The sequence below is a fragment of the Rhinoderma darwinii genome, chromosome 1 (assembly GCF_050947455.1).
Source record: "Rhinoderma darwinii isolate aRhiDar2 chromosome 1, aRhiDar2.hap1, whole genome shotgun sequence".
NCBI classification, from domain to species: Eukaryota; Metazoa; Chordata; class Amphibia; order Anura; family Rhinodermatidae; genus Rhinoderma; species Rhinoderma darwinii.
The window spans coordinates 129,663,430-129,683,023 of record NC_134687.1 but is presented as its reverse complement, the minus strand read 5'-3'; the positions used below and the strand labels follow the sequence as shown (position 1 = coordinate 129,683,023).

General features: G+C 43.6%; 1 protein-coding gene across 4 annotated transcripts in view; it reads left to right on the top strand.

The window, feature by feature from the left end:
* Nucleotides 1-19,594, top strand: part of ARHGAP10 (Rho GTPase activating protein 10) — a 394,713-nt gene that overhangs the window by 124,711 nt on the left and 250,408 nt on the right. For all 4 annotated transcript variants that reach the window (XM_075860371.1, XM_075860369.1, XM_075860372.1 and 1 more), the window contains 4 exons: nucleotides 9,043-9,153; nucleotides 12,470-12,574; nucleotides 14,980-15,109; nucleotides 15,374-15,480. In XM_075860371.1, the coding sequence (XP_075716486.1) occupies nucleotides 9,043-9,153; nucleotides 12,470-12,574; nucleotides 14,980-15,109; nucleotides 15,374-15,480 (453 nt within the window). The remainder of the gene's footprint in view (nucleotides 1-9,042; nucleotides 9,154-12,469; nucleotides 12,575-14,979; nucleotides 15,110-15,373; nucleotides 15,481-19,594) is intronic.

Below are 19,594 nucleotides of genomic sequence, written 5' to 3'. Positions count from 1 at the left end.
AGTTATTACCACATAAAGTGAAACATGTCGGATTTGAAAAATGAGGCACTGTCAGGAAGGTCAAAAGTGGCCACAGCAGGAAGAGGTTAAAAGATCAGATAAACAACACAAGTTTGAACAGCACATTCCAACAAAATGAAACAAAACATTTGTACAGGTGCAAGAACGCCTGTGACCATTCTTCCCTGGGTGATTTTAATTAGTTTAATGCTGGTTCCTACCATCCCCAAGAATATGTAGGTTTAGTCCCAGTTCTGGGTGTATATGCAGAGTAGGTTCCCACCTATAGAGATCGCCTTGTCGTGGCAGGTGGGCCCACACAATTTGATTAAAATGCGCGCTAAGAACCTCCCTATTGTAAGTAGATTTAGCGGTAAGGCATATTTATTTATATTTAGTGGCTCAGGTGATATTATTGTCCACAGTGTGCTGTCACCATTTTCTTGTGTGCTGTTTAACCCCTTAAGGACACACCCTGTTTTGGCCTTAAAGGGAATGTGTCGCAAATTAAACCTTTTTTTTTTAAGTGTCGTTACTTATTTCTATTAGATTTTTTAAGTTTTTTGCTGTATTTTATATTTTTTTTTCCGTATGGTGGAAAGTATTAAAAATTAAATAATAATTTGACATTTTTTCCAATGTTGGCCACCAGGGGGAGCACTTCCCAGAATTACAGCAAGGTGAATAAGGCAAAGCAACCTGACTCACAGCTGCTGTAAATGTGGGAGGGAACCTCACCCCCCCTCTTGCAAGCCAGGTAAAGGTGTCTTCAAATTGCTAAGCAGTGTCCGGCAGCCATATTGGGTGTGATTCTGCAGCTGGAAGAAGTTATAGGACACACCAAAAGGCTAAGTGTATGTTCACACGCTTACTAAACAAAGGGAAAACCGCTCCTGATTTTCAGCCATTTTTTAATCAAACTCGCGTTTAACGGCCGTTTTTGGAGCTGTTGTTCTATAAAGTCAATGAAAAACGGCTCTAAAAACGGCCCAAGAAGTGATGTGCACTTCATTTTGGTTGGGCGTCTTTTTACGTGCCGTTTTTGGAAAACTACCACGTAAAAAACGTCCTGTCGAAACAGAACGCCGTATTTCCCATTGAAACCAATGGGCAGATGCTTGTAGGCGTTCTGCTTCCGATTTTTCAGCTGAAAACATTGTGTGTGAACATACCCCTAGGGTATGTGCACACGCTAACTGCATTTACGTCTGAAATGACGGATCTGTTTTCAGGAGAAAACAGCTCCGTCATTTCAGACGTAATTGCTCGTACTCGCGTTTTGCGAGGCGTCAATTACGGCCGTAATTTGGAGCTGTTCTTCATTGAATTCAATGAAAAACGGCTCAAATTACGTCCCAAGAAGTGTCCTGCACTTCTTTGCCGAGGCTGTTATTTTACGCGCCGTCTTTTGACAGTGACGCGTAAAATTACAGGTCGTCGGCACAGTACGTCGGCAAACCCATTCAAATGAATGGGCAGATGTTTGCCGACGTATTGGAGCCGTCTTTTCAGGCGTAAATCGAGGCGTAAAACGCCTCGTTTACGCCTGAAAATAGGTCGTGTGAACCCAGCCTTAGAATGATGAAAGTGAAGTGAATGACTTTTCAGTTGACCGGTTCACACGCCGTGTATTTGACATGTTTTTTTTTTGTTGCACATTTTACGTGCAAAACAACACATAAAAAACGCTTGATTACACTTGATTTTGCATGTTTGGGGGATTTGTGTGTGTGTGTGTGTGGGGGGGGGGGAGTGCTCGCCGCTGATTCTTCAAAACAGCTGATAAGCGGCTATGAAGTATCAGCGGCGCCCGTGCACACTCCGCTCTGCCACACACACACGGGAAAAGTCTTAAAGGGGTCGTCCAGGAAAACATGGCGCCGCACCTGTCCTCAGGTCGTGTGTGGTATTACAGCTCTGTCCTATTCACTTCAATGGAGGTGAACTGCAATACCAGACACAACCTGAGGACAGGTGCGGCGCAGTGTCTCCAATCCGGACACCCCTTCTGTCCTGAGATGACCCGACGGGGGAGGCGGGTGTCAGAGCCACCCACCGCCATCACCACAGACAGAACCACAACTACGGCATGAGGGCAGGGCTTGTCCTGAGTGCACTGTCTCTTGTTATGCCCGTCCATCCAGCCCTTTCCTGGTTATATCTGCGTCTGGGAAAGCTGGGTGACCACCATTACCCCTCATACTGGAGTGTTTAGGGATGTGACTAATGAACCTCTCACACTCCAGTGGGAGGGGTAATGGTGGTCACCCAGCTTTCCCAGACCCCTGAACGGTAAATTTCTCTAGTTGTGCTGAGACTGTTTGGGGATGTGACTAATGAACCTCTCAGTCTCAGCACAACTAGAGAGATTTATCATTCAGGGGTCTGGGAAAGCTGGGTGACCACCATTACTCCTACTGGAGTGTGTTTGGGGATGTGACTAATGAATCTCACACTCCAGTAGGAGGGGTAATGGTGGTCACACAGCTTTCCCAGACCCCTGAACGGTAAATCTCTTGTTGTGCTGAGACTGTTTGGGGATGTGACTAATGAACCTCTCAGTCTCAGCACAACTAGAGAGATTTATCATTCAGGGGTCTGGGAAAGCTGGGTGACCACCATTACTCCTCCTAGTGGAGTGTGTTTGGGGATGTGACTAATGAACCTCTCACACTCCAGTAGGAGGGGTAATGGTGGTCACACAGCTTTCCCAGACCCCTGAACGATAAATCTCTCTAATTGTGCTGAGACTGAGAGGTTCATTAGTCACATCCCCAAACAGTCTCAGCACAACTAGAGAGATTTACCGTTCAGGGCTTTCCCAGTACAGTTTCATCGTGTGTCCTTCACACAAGGGAGGGAGGGGGGGGCGTCGGGTGGGGGGGCCCGTCGGGGGTCACGAGAGCGGGGGTCTGTGTGGTAGAGAGTGGGACATGCAGAGACACACATCTTACCTGCAGTGCAGCTGGTCTTCAAGATGGCGCCTGCTCTCTCCCTGCAAACAGCTGCTCTGCTCTGTGTGACTCAGACCTGCGTCTGCGCAGGACAGAGCCATAGAGCAAAGTCAATGGAACGGCTCCCGTTCATTGACTCCTATGCACTGTAGCTGCCGTATTCCATCTCTGTATGTGTCGTTAATCGACACATACAGAGATGAAAAACAAAATGGCAGCCCCCATAGTGAAGTAAAAGTTAGAAAAAAGTAAAAAACAAACACACACATAAATAAGATTTTAGAATAAAACACTAAATGCAAATTGATATCAAAAATTTTTCTTTCCTGACACCTTTCCTTTAAGGACACAGACAATTTTTTTCAAATCTGACATTACACTGTATGTGGTAATAACTTTGGAATGCTTTTATGTATCAAAGCGATTCTGAGATTGTTTTCTCGTGACACATGGTACTTTGTGCTAGTGGTAAAACTTGGAAAATATATTCAGTGTTTATTTGTAAAAAAAAACCACAAATTCAGAGAAAATATGCAAAAATGTTCATTTTTCTAAATTTAAATGTATCTTTGCTTGTAAGACAGATAGTAATATCACATAAAATAGTTACTAGTTAACATTTACCATATGTCTACTTTATGTTTGCATCATTTTTTAAAGGCCCTATTATTTTTCTGGGACGTTACAAGGCTTATAAGTTTAGCAGCAATTTCTCACATTTTCAAGAAAATTTCAAAAGGCTATTTTTTTGGCCACCAGTTCAGTTCTGAAGTGACTTTGAGGTCCTTATATATTAGAAAGTCCCCATAAATCATCTTATTTTCGAAACTGAACCCCTCAAAGTATTCAAAACAGCATTCAGATAGTTTCATAACCCCTTAGGCGTTTCACTGGAATTAAAGCAAAGTAGAGGTGACATTTTCATTGTTTTTTTGACAAAATTCATTTGTAATACATTTTTTTTCTGTAATGCAGAAGTCATAGTGACGTGTCAGAAGTTTTGATTGGTGGGGGTCCGAACACTGAGACCACCCCACCAATCGCTAAAACTAAGCAGCTAAAGCGCTCATGTGAGCGCTCAGCCGCTTCGTGTCTGTTCGGCTTTTTCCAGAAATGAATGTATTTGAGTATGGACTCAATAAAAAGTCTATGAGCCCGTACACCGATACATTTATTTACAGAAAAAGCCGAGCAGACACAAAGCGGTTGAGCGCTCACAAAAGCACTTAATCTGCTTTGTTTTAGTGATTGGTGGCGGTCTCAGTGCTCGGATCCCCACCAATCAAAACTTCTGACATGTCACTATGACATGTCAGGAGTTTATTAAACGTTTAGTTACCCTTTAACCCCTTAAGGACACAGCCTGTTTTGGCCTTAAGGACAGCCAATTTTTTCAAATCGAACATGTCACATTATGTGGTAATAACTGGAATGCTTTTATGTATCCAAGCGATTCTGAGATTGTTTTGTCGTGATACAATGTACTTTGTTAGTGGTAAAATTTGGTCGATTTTTATATTCAGTGTTTATTTGTGGAAAACCCCAAAGTTCAGAGAAAATTTGCAAAAATTAGAATTTTTCTAAATTTAAATGTATCTGCTTGTAAAACAGATAGTAATACCACACAAAATAGTCAAAGCATTCGAAACAGCATTCAGAAAGTTTCTTAACCCTTTAGGGTTTTACCAGAGAAATGAAACTCAATATTTATTGCCCAGATTCTGCAGTTTTTAGAAATATCCCACATGTGGCCCTAGTGTCCTAATGGACTCAAGCGCAGGCCTCAGGAGCAAATGTGCACCTAGTGGATTTTGGGGCTTCCTTTATTTTTTAGAATATATTTTAGGCACCATGTCATGTTTGAAGAGGTCTTGTGGTGCCAAAATAGTGGAACCCCCCCAAAAGTGACCCCATTTTGGAAGCTACACCCCTCAAGGAATTATCTTTGGGTATAGTTAGCATTTGGCCCTACAGGTATTTAAAAACGGCGCATAAAAAAAACGCATGTCACTTCTTGAGCTGTTTTTGGAGCCTTTTTTCATTGGGTCAATGGAAAAACCGTTTCAAAAACTGCCGTAAAAAACGCTTGAAACATAAAAAACGGCGGTAAATCAGAGGCTGTTTTCCCTTGAAAACAGCTCCGTATTTTATAGCCGTTTTTTGTTAAGCCTGTGAACATAGCCTGACAGCAGTTAGCCAGCACGCACCGGTACGTCCTGTATTGCGTTAAGGGGTTAAAAGATCAGAGCTATAAAATTGAAACATTCATAAATTGTGATACACGTTATGTAGTCTATGCCGTTAATTGCATCAAATGCAACTTAACCTATGTAGGCTGCACCATAAGAAAATTAAAAATCCGCATTGCAGAACATATATCGGATAATTAAGAAAATGCTTCTAATACCACTGTTGCAGCTAGGAATTTTATAGATAAACATAATAGTTCCCTTGAATATTTTTTAGATTTCATGGATTTTTATGTGAAAATACCTCAGAGGTGGGAACTAGTGGAAACATCTTCTAAACCGAGAGGCACATTGGATTCTTCAACTGGAAACAAGAGTACCTAAGGGTCCTAATTGGAGAGTAGATCTCCTTTATCTCTATTAGCTCCTTAGTGAATATCAATATGCCGTTTCACGGCGGTCACTAAGGGGCCTTAGGCTAGGCTAGGCCGTCGCCTTTTCACAGCGGTCATTAAGGGGCCTTAGGCTAGGCCGTCACCTTTTCACGGCGGCCCAGTCTAAGTCCGGCACGGGTGTACTGTGCAGGATGGAGCCAGGGCTCGGCTGTCTGATGACAGCCGGGCTCCTGCTCCAACGACCGTAATTGAAGTTTACTTTGATCCCGGCCGTTTAACCCGTTAAATGCTGCGGTCAATAGCGACCGCAGCATTTAAATAGTTTACAGAGGGATGGAGCTCCCTCTCTCACCCATCGGTGGCCCGCAAATGCAATCGCGGGCCTCCGATGGGGTGCCATGGCAGCCGAGGCCTTGATTAAAGCCCCCAGGTCTGCCCTGGGCATATGCCTAGTGGGACGTGCCGGAGGCACATCCTAATTTATTGATTTACACTAACAGCCAATAATGCTTTGGTATACGAAGTACACCAAAGCATTATAGCAGCGATCTAAAGATCGCATAGTAAAGTCCCCTAGTGGTTTTATTTAGTAAAAGTGTAGAAAGTAAGTAAAACTACACATATGTGGTATTGCCACGACCGTAATGACCCAAACAATAAAGTTAATATATAATTAAAACCGCAAGGTGAACACCGTAAAAAAAACCGCAAAAAGCAATGGCAAAATTGCTATTTTTTTCCATTGCCCCCCCAAAAAGTCATAATAAATGTTAAGTCCCATGTACCCCAAAACAGTACCAATCAAAACTACGTCTCGTCACGCAAAAAACAAGCCCAAAAAAATCACTACATTGACGGAAAAATAAAAAAACGACGGCTCTTGGAAAGTAACGATGCAAAAACAAATAATTTTAGTTCAAAAGAGTTTTTATTGCGCAAAAGTCGTAAAACATAAAAAACCTCCTACATATGTGGTATCGTCTTAATCGTACCGACACATAGAATAAAGGAGGTAGTGTTATTTATGCCGCACAGTGAACGGTGTCCATTTAAAACACATAGAACAATGGTGGAATTTCAGGTTTTTTTTCTATTCCCCCGAAAAAAGTTAATAAAAGTTAATCAAAAAATATGTACCCCAAAATGGTGCCATTAAAAAGTACAACTAATCCCGCAAAAAACAAGTCCTCATACAGCTATGTCGACAGAAAAATAAAATAGTTATAGCTCTTTTGAATGCGACTATAGAAAAAAAAATAAAAATTGCTTGGTCATTAAGGCCTAAAGTAGGCTGGTCACTAAGGGGTTAAAATAACTACACAATTGCTCCTTATTTACGTCCAGAATGGTATTATAATGCTGTTTAACCCCTTAATGACCGGCCCTGAAAAGGTCTTAATGACCAGCCACACTTTTCCGTTTTTGCTAGAGCAGCTTGCTGAATAAAAGATCAGGAGCTGTTAGTTACAGCTCCTACTTAGAGGATGAGCTCACAGGAGCGCTCATCAGCCTCCTCTACAGCGACGCCAAAAGACGTCGCTGTAGACTAAGCACATGCACCACCTGCTGTCAAGGCGGAGGGCGGTTGTTAAGGGGTTAACTAAAAATTACTGTGGTTTTTGGTGAACTTTTTTGGTCTTCATTCATACTATTTGCTCATTACATGTGTCTAAATGCGTTTTTTTCTGTAATAACCATTCCATGTATTATGTGTGGAAGGCTTATGTATTTTACTCCACTACGTTGGTAGCTTAGTAAGTGTTAAGTAACAATATATTGTTTATGTATTTTCTTTAATATACAAGGTGTCAAATGAGAAATATATCTATATGCATTACCAAAACCTGTGTAGATTTTAAGATAAGGAGTAATTAGGATTGGCTCATTATGCTTTTAAAAACACATGCATCAGTTGAGTGACTTGGTCACGATTCTGGGGGCATGTGGTCCCACGAGGCCTCTCTGCCGCAGCGCAGTAGCATCTGGCCAACTACAGTCAATGAAAGTCTCTAGCACAAACGTTACCTGTATGAAAGTCCTGACAGATACAAGACATAGCAGACGCTTTGGCACAGATGATACGTGGCAGATGACACTTTGCGTGACAGTGAGGATGAACTCTACTCCAACACTAGACTCCACTCAGGAGCAAACACAATTACAGGATACAACTAAGAGACCATTTGCTATACGGGTAGACAAAACAACGCTCAGGCACAGGAAGAAGAGCAGGACGGATTTGGCTTTGGAGGAAGTCGCATCTGGCCAAACAGGGGGCTGCAGGGGAAATGTAGCATTACAGAATAGCCATTCGAATGAATGGCTGTCCATGTAATGTATGGGCTGCCTTACATGGGTTGTCCCACAGAATAGGTGATATGTGTTTCGTCGCTCCTGTGTTCACGAGAACGGGGGTCCCGAGTCCCCTGTATAAAAGGAACGGCAAGCCGAGGACCACATTCTCTTGATCAATGGGGGTCTCAGCGATCAAACATTTATCACGAAGGCTTTATTCAGATGAACGTGCGTGTAAAATCGGTCATGAAAAAATACAGTATGCACACGTGCGGGACCCGTTTTCACGGATCCCTTATAGACTTGAGTCTATTGAGGAATCTGTGAAAATGGACAAAAATAGGACATGTCCTATTTTTCCACAGGCCCTTCACACGGTCCGTTAAAACAATGGCCGTATGAATAGCCCTATAGAAATAAATGCAGGCGTGTGACGGGCGTTAGAACCAACAAATACATTCCTGTAATTTTTTTCTCTTCTCAGACTTCTGTTTTTGTGAAATTCCACATTATATTGCAATTTTATGACTGAATAAAGTGCCGGATTATCAGACATTATGGAATCTCAGACACCAGATTTAAGAGGTTATCCTATGAAGGACATATATTACCTATTCACAGGATAGGTGATAAATGTCTGATCACTGGGGGTCCCACTGAAGGTCCCGAGCTGCCCGTTTCTCCTCACTGCACAACGGTAGTGAAGAGGAGCTTAAATTGAGTGGTGGTCACGTATGTGTCCTAACCTGCACTTGGCTGTTTCCGTCAGTCGCATAGACATTGAAGAAGTGGCAGCTTGAATGCGAGATCACTGCTCCTATCAAACGCTTTCTTACTGCGGTCATGCAGTGAGGAGGAACAGGGTGTTCGGGACCTGTTTTAGTAAATTGTGGGGGTCTCTGCGTTGGGGCCTCTAGCAATTAGAGATTTATCACCTATCATGTTGATTGTCGATGTGTTTTTTTTTTTTTTTTTGTCCCAGTCTTCCCCCTTAACACATGTCTGTAGTTGTACTGAAATATATTAAGTGTAGAAATCCATATATAGTGTTACAGGTCCTTAGTGATAGGGAATGTTTATATTCCTCTCAAAGCTCTTGACTCTTCTTACAAATGGTGTACAAGTCTATTCCTTAAAGGGTATGGCATGAAATGTACAGTGCAGTTATTCTGTAACTCTAAGCAGCTGTTTTCTTTCTCTCACATTTAGGCAGATGTCCAAGTGGAGCAGAATCGGCAAAATTTTTATGAGCTGTCACTAGAATATGTATGTAAACTGCAGGAAATCCAGGAGCGGAAAAAATTTGAATTTGTGGAACCTGTAAGTGAGGACATTGGTATACAGAGCATTAATAGCTTGTGTCAAACTGTATATAGTTATTGCTGCAAGCAGATCATATAACATTCATACTGAAGCTCTAAACTTCTGTATATAAGGGTCTGTGTTGCAGTGCAACATGAATGTTTTGTTGTCTCTTCCCTTTCTCCCACTCTCTTCTCTGTCCCCCGCGCTCTCGCTCTGTCCCCCGCGCTCTCGCTCTGTCCCCCGCGCTCTCGCTCTGTCCCCCGCGCTCTCGCTCTGTCCCCCGCGCTCTCGCTCTGTCCCCCGCGCTCTCGCTCTGTCCCCCGCGCTCTCGCTCTGTCCCCCGCGCTCTCGCTCTGTCCCCTGCTCTCTCCCCCGCTCTCGCCCTCCTCCCCCCCGCGCTCTCGGGCTCCTCCCCCCCGCTCTCGGGCTCCTCCCCCCCGCTCTCGGGCTCTCCCCCCGCGCTCTCGGGCTCCTCCCCCCCGCGCTCTCGGGCTCCTCCCCCCCGCGCTCTCGGGCTCCTCCCCCCCGCGCTCTCGGGCTCTCCCCCCCGCGCTCTCGGGCTCTCCCCCCCGCGCTCTCGGGCTCTCCCCCCCGCGCTCTCGGGCTCTCCCCCCCGCGCTCTCGGGCTCTCCCCCCCGCGCTCTCGGGCTCTCCCCCCCCCGCGCTCTCGGGCTCTCCCTCTCGGGCTCTCCCCCCCGCGCTCTCGGGCTCTCCCCCCCGCGCTCTCGGGCTCTCCCCCCCGCGCTCTCGGGCTCTCCCCCCCCCGCGCTCTCGGGCTCTCCCCCCCCCCCCCCGCGCTCTCGGGCTCTCCCCCCCCCCCCGCGCTCTCGGGCTCTCCCCCCCCCCCGCGCTCTCGGGCTCTCCCCCCCCCCCCCCCGCGCTCTCGGGCTCTCCCCCCCCCCCCGCGCTCTCGGGCTCTCCCCCCCGCGCTCTCGGGCTCTCCCCCCGCGCTCTCGGGCTCTCCCCCGCGCTCTCGGGCTCTCCCCCCCGCGCTCTCGGGCTCTCCCCCCCGCGCTTTTGCGCTCTTCCCCCGCGCTTTCGCGCTCTTCCCCCCCGCGCTCTCCCCCCCGCGCTTTCGCGCTCTTCCCCCCCGCGCTCTCCCCCCCGCGCTTTCGCGCTCTTCCCCCCGCGCTCTCCCCCCCGCGCTTTCGCGCTCTCCCCCCCCCCCCCCCGGGCTTTTGCTCTTCCCCCTTCCCCCCCCCCCCGGGCTTTCGCTCTTCCCCCCCCCCCCCCCCGGCTTTAGCTGAGGCCTAAATGTAGATATTTAACTGTAGTGTAGACATAGGATGGGACCAGTCTTAAAAGCATTATGTGAGGTCAGGTGACTTAAAGTTTTTTGTTTTTTTTCCATCAAGTATATTTATTATATATCCACAGGATATGTCAGATAGATGCAAGTCCTAGATCTATCTCTAATAAGGGGCCCCCTAAACCCCGTTCTACCTCCTTTTGTGTTGTGGCTGTCTCGTGTGATTTCCGACCATGAAAAAGAAAACCGCGTAGCTTGCTGAGCTATGCTGTTTCCGTAAGTCCCATAGAACTGAATAGTACTTACGGAAACCGCGTAACTAGCATGCTATGCTGCTTCTGTAACTTCAATTCACTACTATGTGAATTACGGAAATAGTGTAGCTCAGCGAGCTACGCTGTTTTCCTTTTCATGGTCGGAAATCAGCCGGAACACAGAGGTAGAACAGCGTTTAGGGGGCCCCGTTCTCAAGATAGGTATTGGTCCCTGAGGTGTGACTTGCATCTATCTGACGTTTATGGCATATTCACTGGATATGTCCTAAATGTCCCTGATGGGAAAACCCCTTTAAGTAAGTCGGAACAACTTACTGCTGCGAATTCTTTTCAAATATTACCATTGAAAGAGTCGACAACATCATCAATACCAGCTAATGTCACAGGCCTCACCAAAAAGAAGCAGTTCCAGCCATTACATTAGGGCTGAGTTAATTAAATGTTTGACCAAATATAGCAGGCTAATTTTTAAGTTGATAATTTTGTATGGGCCGTGACTGATGTTATAAATACCCAAATGGCCCTTGGCAGACAAAATATGTTACCCACCCCTGCGATAAATGGTTAATTTAGGGTCAATCATACAAGCAGCAATGTCCTTGCCTGAAAAGCCCTTTTGATGCAAAGCAATGATGACCGCACGTGTTTCCTTGGAGGTAACCATGGTTAACAGAAGAAGACAATCTTTTCGAGCACCATCACCCTTTTAAAGCAACCAGTCTGCTCTTATATTTCGATAAGCATGACAAAGTTATATTAGCTGTCTTGTCCTCATTAACCCTTTCTTCTGAACTAACGAGAAGATCACTGAAATTATGTTAGCAGGTCATTTTGTGGCAGGGCTGAAATGCAGTGGAAATGGGGTTTTTGTGACTTAAGTTAATTTTCATGTCAAGGAATGATTTTGTAATTGATTGAAATTTATCTAATCACTCTTTATACCAATCTAGAGATAATGCAAATTGCCACTATAAAAACAGAAGCGGCAAACTTTGTAAAAACCGAAATTTGTGTCAGTCTCAAAACTTTTGGCCAGGTCTGAACAAGACAAATATTCGAATGAATGGCCATCCATGTAATGTATGGACTAGCTTAAAGTAGTTGTGTTATCAAAACAACTTCTCACCTATCCACAGAATATCCATGCAGCGAGGAGTATATTTATCACCTATCCTGCGGATTGTCGATGCGTTTGGAATTTTTAATCCATTTTCTCCCCTAAACACGTTTGTACTGATAATATTTATCGAACATAACTGCTTATTTACAAATCTGGAAAGCTGGGTGGTACACACTGAGGGAGCTATAATAGCAGCCGTGTTGGTGGTCACCCAGCTTTCTCAGAATCTTGTATAACAAGGAATCAGCTTAATATTATTTAAATAAAATTAAGGGCATTTATATATTTTTATTTGAGTGATTTCTAGTTTCAATTTGGTTTTCAATAGCTCTGTGGCTGCAACATTTGGGCAGGTGATTTGGCAGAACTCTCACAAAATTAGTCCCCTGTTTGTATAAACTATGGGATGATTTTATTCTGATTTGTTTGAGTGAATTTACTAGTACGGTATAGAATTAACTTTTGTCTGGGATATATTCTCCAGAGATACAGCCCCAGAACCCTTATTGCATAAATAAGGTAAGATGTGCCATTCCGCAATGTAGGAAAGCTGGGTGACAACCTGTGTGGGAGCGTAGTAATGGTTGCGATATTAATTTTGGATATTATGTAAATGAATTTTGTATGATCTTTCTGTGACTGCTTTTTCTGGTTCCTCTAATATAAGATTGATTTATTTTCTCATAGATGCTGGCATTTTTCCAAGGAATTTTCACCTTCTATCACCAAGGATATGAACTAGCTAAAGATTTTAACCATTACAAATTGGAGCTACAAATTAACATTCAGAATGTGAGTGTCATTGTTTTACTTTTTGGCCTCTACTTTCCAGAAGTTTGAAAAGTCCTTAAAAACTCACCTCTTCATAAATGCCTATCCATCTCCATCTAACTCAAATTTGTACTTGCAAAATACCAACAATGCTAATCAATTTTCCCCCGCGACTATATCCAAGGTTACACCTTCTCCTTAAACTGTAAGCTCCTGTGGGTAGGGCTCTCTTTTTAATGTTTCTTGTTTTTGTATGAAATTTTATTGACCTCTATATTTGCTCCCCTTATTCACACGAACGTTAAAATTGGCGGTGTGACTGATGTTTTTTAGCATAAAAATCAATGTACTTATATGGAGCTATTCACGCGGCCGCTGTTTTAACATTCCGTGAAAAAATAGGACATGTCCTATTTTAGCCCGTTTTCACGGATCCCTCAATAGACTAAAGTGTATGAGGGATCTGTGAAATCGAGTCCCGCACAGATAGAAATCAGCTGTTGAAAAAGTCAATTTAACACACGGTGTGAATAAGGTCTTACCAGGGGCTGTCGTCAGGTGAAGGTCTTAGCTGAACACAGTAGTAAAGGTGTTGTCTTGCAAACTTTGTCAAAGTATTTCTATCCATATTTATTTTTTATTAGTGGGAAAACTGGCATCTCTCTTCTCTTTCACAAGCCCTTTGAAATTAGGCACAAAGGGGGTGACTGCCATTCGAACAAACTGATTCAAATGCTCATCTGTGATCCGAGTGTGGTGTCTGTTCTTCACCAGATTCATAGTGAGAAATGCAGATTCACAAGTACATATAGAACCAAACCTAGTAAGAACATGGATTGTTGTTTTACTAATGTGGAGCACATGAGATACTAAATTATTAACTCCATGTGCCTTAATAACGTGTAGTGTACCTTTGAAATATGCACCGTCTTCACAGTGGATCACTGACAGAGAGGCACAGACATGATTGGTATGTGCCACTGACACTGTAGTAGGCGCTCCTTGTCTGCAGTGATGAGATGCCACCATGCTCTGCCTCTGCCCTTCTCACTCCCATTCTTCCTCGCTCACAACCCAAACTGTTTTGGTGGCAGTGGTCTACGTCCCTCCTCTGCTCCTACGGCTCCTAAGTGTGCTTTGGAGATATAAGCTCACTTACGTGCTGCTGCAGAAGAGGAGGGACCACCCTCCTTCACCGCTCTGTCAGGACGATACTGGAACTTGCACGGCCGCACTTCTGTGTTTTTTTTCCTGACACCGGCATAATACAAAGAGCTGCTTGCCATTTCAGATAAAAGCAGACCTGACAACTGGCATCTGCGGTCTGCCATTTGAGGACCCCTTCCCTAGCAGTTCCTGGGGGTTTCTGTTTTCAGAAGGGGTCACCATCTCCTGGCATGACCCACTTTCAGCTGCCTCCAAGTGTGCATCAGTCCCTTGACACTGCTCTCACCGATGAACGGCTCCTTCCCCATACCTCTCTCTTCCACCCCTGTCTTGACGTTCGGTACAGCATGGGCACCGAAGAAGGAGCACTTCTTTCTAGAGGAGGAAGTTGCTCCGAAGATGACTGCCAAAAAGAAAAATAACCATGACACCGTTATAGTACGTAACACTATCAAGAGGGAATAGATGGTATCATTACATTACCGTATTTGGATTAATTGAAAACGTAAAAACGCTGGAGTGCTTCTTTAAAATCAGTGCATTCATCTCCACAGTATTCACTCTATAAGATGCAATATGAGAAAACATAAGCATATATGTGGCAACATACTGCCACCTAGAGGAGGTTTTACAATGGTACAGTAAGTTTGAATTGAAATGACACATCCATGTAAATACATGCTTAAATCCTGTATGAATGTAACTGATCACTGATCTTTCTGTTCTTTAAGTATATTCTTTGCAGATATGTTCACATATCCAAATCCTCACTTTCTTTTTTTTAGTTTTGACATTTTTGAATAGGTATTCTTCCTTTCATACAACCTCCTCTACATTGATGCAAATGGAAGCAGACCGCTATGTTTGTGTTCCTTTTCGTAGTTGTTTTTTGTAGCTATTTATCAAAACACTTAACATTCTCAAAAATTACTTGAATCATGTAGTTTTCAAACCGTATAAAGACTCAATCTTTCTCCGGGGAAGCACATGGATAGTGTCCGTTCTTCTGTTCAGAACACAAATAAGGTGGATGATCTGGTTATTTACAGGGTGCTCTCTCTCATTTTATCGCTGCTATAGAGAACCCCATATATGTCTATATTTCTTCATGATGGTTTCGATAGTGGATCAGACTGTCATTCTTGAAGCCATTCATATATTCTACCTTTTATGTATTCCGTGATTCAGTTCTAAAGCCCTCAATGATTGATTTGTATGGAAGTCCCCAGATGAACACACATTTGGTTTACACATTTCAGACCCGAAATCGTTTTGATGGAACACGATCAGAGGTTGAAGATTTGATGAGAAAGATCAGGAAAAACCCACAGGAGCACAAACGAGCCAGCCCTTTCACAATGGAAGGCTACCTCTATATCCAGGAGAAACGTAAGCTCCACTACCTGTGCTAAGTAATCTAGAATAAATGCCAGAATTATCCTCGAAGGGGTTTTCTAATAAAAGGCGCAAAATTATACAATTCTCTATTCTGGGCTCCAGAGTGGAGGTCTTACCTCAATGTTACAGTGTTGTGTATAACCATGAGGGTTTCCGATCTCACCCAATCTGAGTCTTTAGAAGTTTTTAGTTTATGGCTTTTATACTGAATAGTCACTAAATACTTTTGTATCTTTTTTTTTTTTTCTCATATAGGACCTGCTCCATTTGGTTCCAGCTGGGTAAAGCATTACTGCATGTTTAAGAAGGAATCCAACACGTTATCATTGTTTCCATATGAACACAGATCAGGAGGGAAAATAGTGAGTATACAAAACCGAAATATTGATTTCAGCTTTTGATTAGCAGTACAGTTTGGAAAGAGTAGAATAAGGGAAGGTTTAGCTCGTAGCCTTGGACCCAGTAGGGTAGAGGGATATAAAGGTAGAATGGCCTCTGTTTTTCATAGGAAAATGAAAGCAGCAACTTGATTGGTTACCCTGGGAAACGACTCTACTTTCACTTTGTACCAGTTTTGACAAATCTCCCCTAATGACTCGTTCTCCACGTGTTCGTGCAATTACCATATTCTAGTAAAAGACACACCTAAGCTGACTTATCCGGTTGGCGTTTCCGTTCTGCTCCATCAGAGGAACAAAACATGAAAAAACCCAGAAGCGCTGCTTCTGTTGTACAACTGACGCCATCTGCACGCGACCGAACCCAATAACTTTAGTGGCTTCCGACGGCTTTCCGTCAGGGTATCTGGGGTTTTACCGGAAACAAAAGTGCAGCATGCAGTGCTATAGTTTCTGGTATTTTTGACCGGATCTGTGACTCGGCCACCTAATGGAGCCTCCAATGCAGATGTGAACAGGCCCTAAAAGGTACACAAATTTCCCACTTCATGCATAGTTCATACTGTCGTCAAAGTAATAAGGCTCTGGCCACACCACGTTTACATATGACGCAAAAAGTGGTTGGAAGAGTTCTTTTTTTTTTTTTTTTTATTTATAATTTTTTGAGGTCCAACTAATGGATCTGTTGTGCGTGTTGCTCCTATAATAGGTCAGAATGTCATGCAGCCGCCATGGCATACAATATGCGGACGTATGATAGCTGATAATATAGAATATCTTATAGCGAGATATGCAGTAATTCTCTTACATCCGAACACTGTATGCCACGGAAGCCCCCAGCTTTCATATATTTCCTGACCTAAGAGCAAAACTTCAAAAGATCTAAAAGTATTGCGGAGGAATTACCCCCTTGTCTTTTGAGGAGGTTTTACATGGAACAGTTTTTCACTATATTTTTTGTATGTGCCATTAATATATTTATATAAGTTAATCATGTCCCCCCTTAGTCGTCTTTTTTCAAGGCTAAATAGGTTTAATTATTTTAATCTTTCCTCATAACTTAGATTCTCCATGCCCCTTATTAGCTTCGTTGCTCTTCTTTGTATTTTTTCCAACTCCAGGGCATCCTTTCTATGAACTGGAGCCCAGAACTGGACTGCATATTCTAGATGAGGCCTCACTAATGCTTTGTAAAGTGGTAATATTACATCCCTGTCCCGCGAGTCCATGCCTCTTTTAATACACGACAATATCTTGATGGCCTTAGAAGCAGCTGATTGATATATACACTGCGTTCCAAATTATTATGCAAATGTTATTTTTCGCTGATTTTCCTAAATAGTCGATGCAAATGACAGTTAGTATAATCTTCAAGCCATCAACCGTTGGAGTATAATGCAAATTTTATTGAACAAATCTCCTAATGATAACAGATTTTTTTTAGAAGTAAAAAACTCCAAATGCACTGTTTCACATTATTATGCACAACAGAGATCAAATCATTTTAAAGGTTGTAAAGAGAACTAAAATGGTAATTTGTTGAATTTGCAGCATCAGGAGGTCATATTTACAGAAATCAAAAGCGCTTTCAATCAAAAAAAACATAACAAGCCACGTTACATGTTAACATAGGACCCCTTCTTTGATATCACCTTCACAATTCTTGCATCCATTGAATTTGTGAGTATTTGGACAGTTTCTGCTTGAATATCTTTGCAGGGTGTCAGAATAGCCTCCCAGAGCTTCTGTTTTGATGTGAACTGCCTCCCACCCTCATAGATATTTTGCTTGAGGATGCTCCAAAGGTTCTCAATAGGGTTGAGGTCAGGGGAGCATGGGGGCCACACCATGAGTTTCTCTCCTTTTGTAATGATGGGGGTGGGGAAACAGACAAGTGAGCCCTAATCTACCCGCCACTCAGTCCCTGCCTACTTGCAACGACCCGCCCTAGGTGACGGGGTACAACTGGGAGACGGTCCCTACGCTCAATAAGTGCACGACAGACAAACAGACAAGGGTACACAGAAGCTAAGGGAAATGGGGCAGTTGCCCACGGCAACACCGTGAGCAACAAGAGTAGTGAACGAGCCGAGTCAAACCAGGAGTGTACGAGGTACCAAACGCAGAGCAGGAGAGTAGTGAACAAGCCGAGTCAAACCAGGAGTGTACGAGGTACCAAACGCAGAGCAGGAGAGTAGTCAGTAAGCCAGGGTCAGTATGAAGTAGGGACAAATAGTTCAAGAAGCTGCAGCAGGGCCAGGAAACCAAACGAGAAGAATCACAAGCAAGGAGGAACAGGAAAGGCAGGTATAAATAGACAGAGGGCGGGAGCTAGCTCCGTCTGGCCAGGCTGTGATAGGCTCTCCCACTCCTAAGCCTGCCATCCTGAGTGGTGGAAGATGGAGTCAGTCTCACAGACATAGAAGCAGACTGATTACCTATGGGCGTGGATACAGAAGCTGTGCCTGGCAGATCCTTTACACCTTTTATGCCCATAGCAGCCAATGATACAGAGGTATTCTTTGCAGCATGAGATGGTGCATTGTCATGCATGAAGATAATTTTGCTACGGAAGGCACGGTTCTTCTTTTTGTACCACGGAAGAAAGTGGTTAGTCATAAACTCTACGTACTTTGCAGAGGTCATTTTCACACCGTCAGGGACCCTAAAGGGGCCTACCAGCTCTCTCCCCATGATTCCAGCCCAAAACATGACTCCGCCACCTCCTTGCTGACGTCGCAGCCTTGTTGGGACATGGTGGCCATTCACCAACCATCCACTACTCCATCCATCTGGACCATCCAGGGTTGCACGGCACTTATCATTAAACAACACGGTTTGAAATTAGTCTTCATGTATTTCTGAGCCCACTGCAACCGTTTCTGCTTGTGAGCATTGTTTAGGGGTGGCCGAATAATAGCTTTATGCACACTTGCAAACCTCTGGAGGATCCTACACCTTGATGTTCGTGGGACTCCAGAGGCACCAGAGGCTTCAAATACCTGTTTGCTGCTTTGCAATGGCATTTTAGCAGCTGCTCTCCTAATCCTATTAATTTGTCTGGCAGAAACCTTCCTCATTATGCCTTTATCTGAACGAACCCATCTGTGCTCTGAATTAGCCACAAATCTTTTCACAGTACGATGATTACGCTTAAGTTTTCTTGAAATATCCAAGGTTTTCATACCTTGTCCAAGGTATTGCACTATTTCACGCTTTTCGGCAGCACAGAAAACCTTTTTCTTTCCTATATTGCTTGAAACCTGAGGCCTGCTTAATAATGTGCAACGTCCTTAAGTATTTTTCCTTTGATTGGGCACTCCTGGCAAACTAATTATCACAGGTGTCTGAGATTGATTACAATGATTCAAAGAGCCCTAAGACACAATACCATCCATGAGTTTAATTGAAAAACGAATAATTAAATGTTTGACACTTAAATCCAATGTGCATAATAATTTGGAACACTGTGTATTGCATGCCATTATTTAGATTGTACAGGAATTGGTATGAGTAACTGCAGCTGGATTTAAATCACTGGAGGAGAGTGGATGTATATTTTGTCTGGGAAAACTGCACGGTGGTATCTTCTTCTTGTTTGCGCTACTGTGGCTCATGAGAGATACTGAAATCAGAGGTGAACAATGCAGAGTAGGACAGAAGGGACCCCACTCGAACAGATGCAGGCGGCACAGTTTAATGGTAAGTTCACACTAGGGTTGCACGATGCTTTGAAATATTGATACTATTTCAAAGCCGCACACCCTCAAACGGTTCAGTACCGTTAATTCATGTATTTAGATACTAAGCTGATGCGGCTGCACAGCTTAAAGAGGCTCTGTCACCAGATTTTCAAACCCCTATCTCGTATTGCAGCAGATCAGCGCTGCAATGTAGATAACAGTAAAGTTTTTTTTTTTTTTCAAAAACGAGCATTTTTGGCCAAGTTATGAGCATTTTTAGATTTATTCAAATGAGCCTTTCTTAAGTACAACTGGGCGTGTTTAAAGTTAAGTACAACTGGGTGTGTATTGTGTGTGTACATCTGGGCGTTTTTACTTCTTTTACTAGCTGGGCA